At 41.0% G+C, this 10160-nt stretch overlaps 1 protein-coding gene across 1 annotated transcript in view; it reads left to right on the forward strand.

The window, feature by feature from the left end:
- COPG2 (COPI coat complex subunit gamma 2) overlaps positions 1-8940 on the forward strand; it is a 125006-nt gene extending 116066 nt beyond the window's left edge. The window contains exons 21-24 of the mRNA XM_037019466.2: positions 6852-6949; positions 7679-7817; positions 8096-8194; positions 8676-8940. Of these exons, the coding sequence (XP_036875361.1) occupies positions 6852-6949; positions 7679-7817; positions 8096-8194; positions 8676-8806 (467 nt within the window). The 3' untranslated portion in view covers positions 8807-8940. The remainder of the gene's footprint in view (positions 1-6851; positions 6950-7678; positions 7818-8095; positions 8195-8675) is intronic.
- The last annotated feature ends 1220 nt before the right edge of the window (positions 8941-10160 follow it).

Genomic DNA, 10160 nt, shown 5'->3' on the forward strand with positions numbered 1-10160 from the left:
CTTCATGCTTTCCTGCATTCATTTGTCCTCACAGTTCAGCATAAATATCCACATGATTCCTGCCACTGGCCTACCCCTTACATCCATCCCTCAGCCTCTTTCTGACCTTTCACTGTATTGACCACACCCATCACTTCCAGTATTTTTTCAACAAAACATCCTGAACAACAAAGCCTCCTCCTCCCAATCTTACTCTGTTACATTTCTGTTTTAACTTCACTTTTTCCTTGCTCATGTACAACTCTGACAAATCTCCAACTCCCATTTCCTAATGTCCCCATTTAGCCCTCCCTCTTTAATGCCCTTCCCTGTTTTTCTACACTGCTTGTTCTGCCCCAGCCTAGTTTGTACATTCCCTCTCCTTATTTAGCTTCCAACCTCCATATTTTGCTCTTTATTAGCTATTTCCTCATGTCTCCTCAGTAGCGCCTCTCATTCTGCATATCCTAGTGTTTCCTTAATTTCTGAGTATATCTATTGCATCCCTCTGATAGAACATTCTTTCCTCCCAATTTCCCCCATATATCTTAGCCTTTCATAGTGATGAATGCCTAGTCTTTCTGAGGTTTCCTCCCCTCCTGATCCCCACTCTCTCCCTTACTCAAAACCAATTTTCTATTTAGACAAGCTTTTCCCTTCTCACCTGTCTTCTTCCTTTCCATAGTGACCTTTGGCCCGTGCCATACACCTCCAGTTAGTGTCACTGACAATCTCTGTGTCAATATTAAGTGATACCTTTTCACCTGGCAGAAATTTTAACTTTGCTGTGTCACTTCTGTTTCTTTATTTTGCCTTATAAAAACTCTACCTTATATTCAGCACCCTCCTTCATTCACAGACTATATATGTACACACCATTTCCACAGACTCAGTAGTCTCTTCTGGATAAACAAACACCTCATATTTAGCGCTCACTGTTGAGACAATGTGGGCCGGATTACAGGTCCCTCCCACGTCCACCCAGCTTCCTGAATAGCTCCCCCTCTAACCTCAATTCTTATTTAGCCATAGTCCCTTTCTTTCTGTGGTGACCTGGATTAACATAAAATCACTCTACCAAAGTGCCTGCTCTCCCACATCCTGGCATACCTCATTCCCACACTCTTTAATGCCTTTACTCACCGGCCATGTTGCTCTCCCGCAAGTTCCCCACCTTTGCCTAATTCATACCGCCTCTTTCCTTTGTCTTAGTCTCCCATCTCTTCTTATTTACTATCTTTTTTTTTTAACAAGTTTTCTCAGTTCCTTCTCTAAATTTTCTGCTAATCCTAATATAACAGGTTGCAAGCAGACTTTATTAGAATTACTCTTGATTTGCCCTTTCTGAAGTAGTGGTTCTCAAACAGCAGCTTGTTAAAGACACAGAGTGCTTGGGCTCTACCCTGAATTTCTAATTCATTGGGTCTGGTGGGGCTGAAGGATTTACATTTTTAACAAATGCCTATGTGATGCTGATAGAACACATTTTAAAAAGCACTGCTCTGAACTTTCCTCTCCATCAAGCCCATTAATTAAAAGTTTCCCACCAATGCAGCAAAAGTGAGTCGACTTCTGACTCTCACTCCTTTTCAGGCCTTCATTTGTCTCCCATTACATATACTAGTCACGGCGATCTGGCCTTCTAGCCAACATATTTGGCCAATCAAGGCTATTCTCCTGTCTGACAGGATTCCCCATTCTGGGCATCTTTATGGTGCATGTGGTTTCCCTTATTACCAGGCCACCTACTCAGAACTGTGCTCCTCTTCTTCCATGTCTTTAGCCCAATTGTGGGGGCTTCTCCCTCAGGCAAAACCTGCCATTCTTCAAATGAGCATCTAATCTGGGGAAGCTGTAATGCTGCTCTCGCATTCATTCTTTTTCTCCTCCTTACTTATCTTGCTCTAAGGAAATATGATACCTTATCTGCAGCCTCCCTTCTTTTAGCTACCATGTATGTTTCATCCCAGTGGACTCAGTGTCCTCCTGAACACCACTCCCAAGCCTGGTTCTCTCCCCAGTAGCTGTCTCTCACTTTCAGAAAATCTTCCCATGACAGTAAATTTGAAGAGTAACTTTAATGTGGCATTTACATGATACTCACTCGTATGTTCCTTTGATGGTTTGCCTTCCCACATCATTAATTACATGTATTTGCACCTACCATCTGTACACGGAAATAACAAACGAAGCTCCTCTCTTGAATTAGGTTTCCAACATCATCTCTAGCCACTCCTCTCCTAACATCAGTCATCCATGCTACAAACTACTCAGAGATTTAGGCTGGTATTCTTAAGGTTGCTGCCCCACTTTTATATCAGGGTTCATCTTTGATCCATCTCCTGCTAATCCTCCTAATTAAAACTTCCCCCCAAAACTTCCCATTACTTTTTGACACTCACTACCATTTTATATACTCCTTTCAAAAGTCTGGCATTAACGCCTAACATTTGACCAAATAGACCCATTATAAGATCTTAGAGTGTCTTTCCCTATTCTGGCAAACTCTACTCCTCATCTTACCTGCCCATGCCCATCTTATCTCCACCTACTCTTAACTGCTCTTCATGTGGTACTCTCTTTACATGGTTTCCAAGTTCTCTAAATCTTTCCCATTTGATTGTGATCTTTGATGCAAATATGGCACCATATCCTTCCTGTCAATCATCAAATGACCCCATTTCTTCTGCAGGCTCTTCTATTCTTTTCCTTGATTGACCCTAGAGAAGACCTGTTACCTTCACAGTCGCTTGTCTTTTCAGCTACCATCTTTAGGTAATTTCTGACAGATTCAGTAGTCTTTTCTTTCATTTCCTTGCTTCCTCCACACTGTTTTAACTACATTTGCCCTCCCAGGTCAATAGACCTTCACAGGACTCCTATGACTGACTGGCCATGGCTGAGACTAACCCTACTTAGACTCTGTAGCTTTTCATTCTGTTGGTGACACTTGTTGCTTCAGATAGGATTCCCCAAGGGCACACGCCCTCATAGCACCAATTCTTATTTAGCTACGTCCTCTCCACATTCTCTCTCCTTTGGCTGTAATCTAGCTTAGCTCACATCTCTCTACTTACTATGCAACTCTGCCATTTTCCAGTGTTCCTCATATGGCCCTCTGTAATGCCCTCCCCTACTCACACCTTACATTATGCACCCCACCTTAAATCTTCTATCCTTTCTCTGTTTTTAGCTTCTAGCCTCCATCTTCTCCTCCTCTGTGATACTTCCATATATGTCTCCTAGGAAATGCCTGTCACTGTTAGCCAGTCCTCACGTGGCAGAGTAACTTCTAAGAGAAACCAACTTTAATGGCACACTATGCAGTTGACTACAATATCCTAACTATCCGTCTTCCTTCCCATTCACCATCTCTCCACAGAAGGAATGGATGTAGAATACTTATCTTCAGGTATCTTCCCTCCTAATGTTCATCCTTTCCCCATCTAATAATACAACAATCGATTCTCTGGACAACCTATCTATTCACACCCCCTCATAAGTCAAACCTAGTATCTCATGTTGCCAAAAACAGCTTTTTATCAGCATTCATCTTAATCAGCTTCTTTGTAAAGTTTCCTATAACCTAAGTCCTTTAACAATTTCCATCTCAGCTGGTGCTTCAAGAGCTAGTCTACTACTGCCTCCTACCCAAGTCCTTGCTCGTCACACTTTGCAATATGGTCTTTACACCCAAAATGTGACCCATGACCTGTTGTGAGTTCTGATAGGATTCCCCATTCTAGTTCTTTATTCCACACTTGCTCTGCCTTGTAGGCCCTCCACTATACAGTATTTCCTCTTCTTTGCCTCTAGCCTCTTTTCTTTCTTACTGCATCAAGTCATGCTATCCTATCTTCCAGTTGATGTCTGTCATTCCTTTCTATCTACTTTTCATGTGAGAGCAACTTGAACATTGCCTTTCTGTGTTTTTCCTCCTTTTCCCCTGTGTTTTTCCTGGAGAAAACCTTTTCTTCAGCATCCCTCCTGCTGTGTGTGTAGCATTCCCATGGACTCAACACTCTTTCCTGGTAGGTATACACCCCTCATTTTTGCACTCATGGCTCCACTCATTGTCATCTTCCTTGATTTCCTGCACACTATACTGCACCCATTCCTTCTGAGTCCTGTCCAGACCTGTGTGAATTGCTGCAGTTAGTCTTATTTCAGATCCATCCTTTCTACCCTAATTTCTGCCCCATTGACCACATCCTTTTATTATTAACAGCAAAGTGTTCTGGGCTCTCTTCATAACCGCACCTCTTATTTATAACCCCATAGTCTCCTCGCCAGTGGTTGAGACCTGACAATTCTGCCGTTTGCCAGGCCTTATGTTCTGCCCCCAGCCATTTACATGTCTCCCTCCTTATTTAGCTTCCAGCATCAACCTCTTCTCTAATTCTGTGTTCTTTTCATACAAGTCTCCTCAGTAAGCATCTCTCACTATTAGTCAGTGCTCTTAGGACAAGTTCTCATTCTGAGAACAATTTTAATGTAGATCTTCAGGGCATTCGTCTCTTACTCCCTTTGGTGACCTGCCTGGCTTTGTTCATGAAGCTCTTATGTTATGGCCATGGATTCAGTGCTGTTCTCTTGCCACAGAAAGGCCCCTCTCACCCCCTCTCCTCATCACCCAATGTTTGTCAACTGTTCTAGCAACACTGACAGATTGCTACCAATCATTTTTATTAAAGTCCACCTTAGATTCCCTGTAACCTCTCATTGTTATCAACCAAACCATTAAATTTAAATTTGCCACAAAAGTTTCAGGAACATTCTCTCTAATACCATTCCTATTGGCTTCCCTAATCCATTCCTCACACTTACTTATGCGTGTCTTCCAGCTTTACTCATACATAAAATTCAACTGGTTTGCCCCAGGCTGTGATCTCCCAGTGTTCCTGAGTGTCTTTCCTTATTCTTCTACCCCACTTGCTTGTACCCTCCCTGCGTAATCAGAACCAGATTGGGGTTCATATAATCTTGTATTACTTTTTGTCTATCCTGCTTCATCATTCTAACTTGATCATGACCTTTGTCCCATACCTCTCTCTTTTTTAAATACCTCAGCTGACCCATTCTGGGTCTGTGTTAACTTACACTCCTTTATTCCTTCTTCTTCCTCCTGCAGAAAACCCTACCTTAACTTAACCGTGATCATTCTTTCATTAACCTGCTTTTGCATTGAAATAGATTCTGTGGTCTCTACAGGTACACTCTTTCCTATCATCTTTGTTCATCACTACCATCATCTTTGTTCATCATACTCTTAAATTCATCTTTTCTCTGAATTCAGACCTATTCTTCATAGAATTCCCACCAGTGGCTTTAATTATCTCTTAACATTTCACTCTGTTGACTGCCTCAGCTCACCAAATCCTGTTGGAAAATATGTCGTCTATCAATATTTGATATATCCAAGTATTTCAAATGTGTTCCCAATCAAGTTCTTTCCTCAGCACCTGTGCATTAGCATATCTCTCTTTCCAACGACCCTGTGGCCTTTCTGGCCTGTTTGCTCGTGTACTTTACTCTGTTTGCCAAATCTTTTTCCCACCCTTTAAGAGCCAATTGAATTGTTATATCCTTTCAGATTTTTCATGATTTTCCCAGGCTGTTAATCCTGCACTTCCACACAGCTATTAAAACTTCTACTAAAGAATTTATGGCATTGAGTTGTGATGTCATAGGTATATAGGTAGATCTCTCAAACACTCATAGTCTTACTTATTAACTCCTAGACAGTCATCCTCTGGAGAAAGGTCATGTGTCAGTCATCTTTTCGTCTAAGGGTCTGGCACACTAGTTTACACCTGTACATGGAATGTCAACATTACATTACAAAATGTATTGACATTTACTACATGTTTGGATGGAGGGAGGCAGTTTAAAATTAAGACTGAGCAGGTGAAAGTCTCATTACCCAGCCTGTCATATATGGTCATTATATCTGAGTCATTTCTTTCCTGTCCTTGCCTATACCCCAAGTAACTTTCTAACTCCCCAATTTCTAATGTTTTTTGTACCAATAAGCCTTTTCCAGACCACTTCTTTTGCTCAAGTTTGGATTAGATCTTAAATGTCTTTTCTTCATACTTATAAATACCCCCCTTCTGACAGTTCAGAAATACTATCTTTTTCATGAAGACTTCACTTTCCAAAAATGTGCCCCCTAACTCCATTTCTTATTATTTCTACCAGTCATCTCAAAACATATCACCCATTTGCTCTTCCATTTTAAGACACTGACTTTATCAACACTAGGACCTCATTACTGACCTACTCACTAAAGCAAGTTTGTCCTTGTGATCTATGGACCCATTGCTGGTCCGATCTAAAGATAGTATCAATGCTGAGATTCTGCATTTAATCAGTGTATTTTGAATGTATTGAACTGTATTTAATCAGTGTTAATTGAATGATCTGTGTGCTTCTTTACCACTGACATTTTTTGTTTTGTCAACTCCTGAACTACTGGTTCTTACATTTAAAACAGTAAACAACTGTAAACATTTAAAACAGTAAACAACTTCTGAACTACTGGTTCTTACATTTAAAACTGCCAATTTTGACAGTCTTGGCAAAAAGCCCTGAAAAGTACCTCCCCTGCTTCTTTCTTTATACAAATATGAAAACAGTTTTGCCTATAATATCTTTTTCTGTACTATTATAACCCCCACTGGGGAATAGATTTTAAAATCTTATTTGTGAGACTGCCTTTCTGACCAGCCTACATGCTGCTTTTGAGTACTACCTAGAAAACAGAGCCTGTGTACATCCCACTCAATACAGAACACAGTGCTGAGTGTCTGATAGAAGCTTTGTGCTTGCACTGCCCACTAACAGAGACTTGCCTGCTCTTTCCCTGCCAGTTGCTGGCACTTTTAGCTGCACCATGAAGTTTACTGTCCGGGACTGCGACCCTGACACTGGGGTTCCAGCTGAGGAGCAGTATGATGACGAGTATGTGGTGAGTACCCCCCTGCGTGGAGACTGACTTTGACTCCTTTGCATCACGGAGTGACTTCTGCCCAAAGAGGACATTTTTTCTAAGACCTGAATTTAACGGGTCTTTATTCTCAGAGACTACAACTGAGGGGGACCTGGATTAATCCTCCTCTGTAATGGGAGTGTGTCATGCCAAAGAGAACTGAGATTCACCACTTCATGATGGGTTAAGACAAAACTCATACTTTTTTATGTCTTTATAATAGGGATGAAAATAGTTACATGGTTTTCACTGAGATCAATGAATTTTAAAGCATTGGGGGTGTTTTGCTTTTTTTTCTCTATTGTTCAGCAGCTTTTAGTTTGCTTATAATATAGCCACATCACAGACTGAAAAGCCTTCAAAGAATACAGGAAAAAAGTTTAAAAAGCATCAACCTGTAATGAATGTCAAGTTCATAAGGCCCTATGTGGCCTGAACTTGATAGCTGGTTGGTTGTGGCAATGTGACTACTTTGTACCCCAGGGTTACAGATGTTCATCAGAATATGGCTCCTGCCAGATGTCCTATTTTTGCACCTTTGCTAAGGGCTACATCGTTAGGTTTATCCAGACTAGAGAACTTAGTTTTTCCCAGGCTCCTGCCAAGGATATAGCACAGGATGATAAAACCATATTAATTATTCTGTCCCATCTTTGTTCTGCACTGTAAGGACTTTTCATTTACTGACCCCTGCTTATTACCCGCTAGCTAGAAGACCTTGAAGTGACTGTATCTGACCACATTCAGAAGGTCCTAAAGCCTAACTTTGCTGCTGCCTGGGAAGAGGTGGGAGACACCTTTGAGAAAGAGGAGACGTTTGCCCTCAGTTCTACTAAAACTCTTGAAGGTGAGAACAATGTTGCTATTATGGTACTGCATAGTAGCAGTATAAACAAACCTAGCAGGTACATTTATTATTCCAGAACTCTAAATACTTCAACGAATTCCTTAAAAAGTCAGGATCCTACCTTCCTCATCTAATTGAGTCAGCCGGTTTCTAGCCCAGCAGCCTCCCTCCTCACATTGCCAACCACCCTGTCACACCAGCTCCCAGTATGTAAGGTGCAGCGGCAGATTCCTGTGCTGGCCTTTTCTCACACTGTTGTACCCATCTTCTCAACACAGAAGCTGTCAGCAACATCATCGCATTTCTGGGCATGCAGCCATGTGAGAGGTCAGACAAAGTACCTGAGAACAAGAATTCCCATTCCCTCTATCTGGCAGGTAAGAGACTTCCACCCTATTTCCCCTTTATTTTGTTGCAAAACTAATAGGAAGGGATGTGCTTGGTTATTTCATGCCCTGCTGCTATCTCATTGTGCCATTATACAAGTTACAGTTTGAAGCCATGTCAAAATGAATCATTTGTTTTAGCTTCTTAATTTGCATGCTCTCCATAGGTTGATCTCTTTATATATTTGGCCTAAAACACAAAATATCTACCACAGATACCAATGCCACCAACTCTCCAGCCTTTTGGTACTCCAAGTCAGTATTACTCAATACCGTCTATGGACCTGGTATCATGGGAATGTAAGAGATTATTTAGAATTTGTATGCAGGATTCAATTCCCACCACAAATACAAACTCTAGAAAAGCTAAACTAAAATAATAGAAAGGAAGTGCAGGCAGAGCATGATGAAATTCATTATTCACAGCTTGTTTTGAGCTCTTAATATGGTTTTCCTCACTTGTTTCTCTCAGGTGTATACAGAGGTGGCTATGATTTACTGGTGAGGTCCAGGCTGGCCTTAGCAGATGGAGTGACCATGCAGGTGACTGTCAGAAGCAGAGAGGGAACACCTGTAGATGTTATCTTGGCCTCTGTTGGATAAGTTTGTACTGGGCAAGATGAAGTTGATGTACACTTCACCATCAGTGGGCTTTTAGCTAGTGGCGTGAATATTAAAGATTATGACTTTGGAAAAGCAAATTAAATGTTTGGCCCTGAGCCAGCAGATCAAGCAAATCTGTCCTTGTGCATGTCTTATCTTTATTATACTTGGTCGACTTTGGTATGATAGTACAGCTTTGGGTGATCTTGAAAATCACATACTACCTTATACCCCAGCTGCTTAACTTCATATTCTTTAATTTAATGTGTGTCTGAAAGCTCCTGGCAATGTTGGAAAGCTTTTATCCCAATGGGGTAGGGGGGTGGGGGGGGCAGCCAGAGTCCACTTTTGTCAAAATTCATTTTTATTAATAGAAAATAAACACTTATTCCAGTTTGTTGTTATACTTGAAAAGTTGCTAATAAAAAAATGAATTTAAAATAATCACTTAATCCCGTTTTGACTAAAAGTATTCAGCACCATTTGCTCACAGGCCTTTCAGAATTTGTTCTTAAGGTTTCTGGAACTTTCCTGTCTGAAAATAACAGGAATGGCTGAGCTACATGAATGAGGAAGCCTCTCTGAGACAACCAATGAGAAGTTAAGCAGTCATCATAAAAGGAATCAATGTACACGTGGCCTGGTAACTTACACTACACAATGATCCCCCCCTCCACGTTAGCTCAGGAGGGACATGCTTCTGAACTTGAGGTACGAAGAAACAGACTGTTAGCTGCTGTGGAATTGGTCTTTTCAGCCAGTAACAGTACATCTCTGGCACAGATGCTATTGGTCCTTAATGTCCTGTGATTTTAGGAAATTTGGATTTAGTTTAATTTATTCAGAAATTCAACATGTTGGTTCAAGAGTCTGCCAGAGTGTCTGCTGGTTTAGTATCCTTATAAGATACACATACTATGTGTAGATAAATCATAAAACATACTTAAAGCACTACCTTTTTTTAAACAAAACCTATTTTAACAATGTCTATAATTAGAGGCAGCTGATGAAACAACTAAATCCAAAGTCTGACAAGGGAAACTCACTCTCACTTGAAGCTGTGCTGCTCAGGGAACTTAAAAAAGCATGTGCCCCTAAAGCCATTCAAGGAGAGGTAAGGAGGCACTCACTCCCCATTCTTTGCTATGTAATTCCAATTGGGGTGAGGCCAGAAATAGGCTTTTCTAAATATTTCAGAAAAGTCCACAGAAATGTTAAAAAGACTTTTATGCAAAAGAATGTCTGTCTGCATCAGTTGAGTTGTGATGCTCACCAGAATTTCCTAATAACACAAAGGCAAGTCCATACACTTGATCAGGTTTCAAGGAACAGAAGGTGAACTATTAGGTCACCT

The sequence above is a fragment of the Manis javanica genome, chromosome 6, assembly GCF_040802235.1.
Source record: "Manis javanica isolate MJ-LG chromosome 6, MJ_LKY, whole genome shotgun sequence".
NCBI lineage: Eukaryota > Metazoa > Chordata > Mammalia > Pholidota > Manidae > Manis > Manis javanica.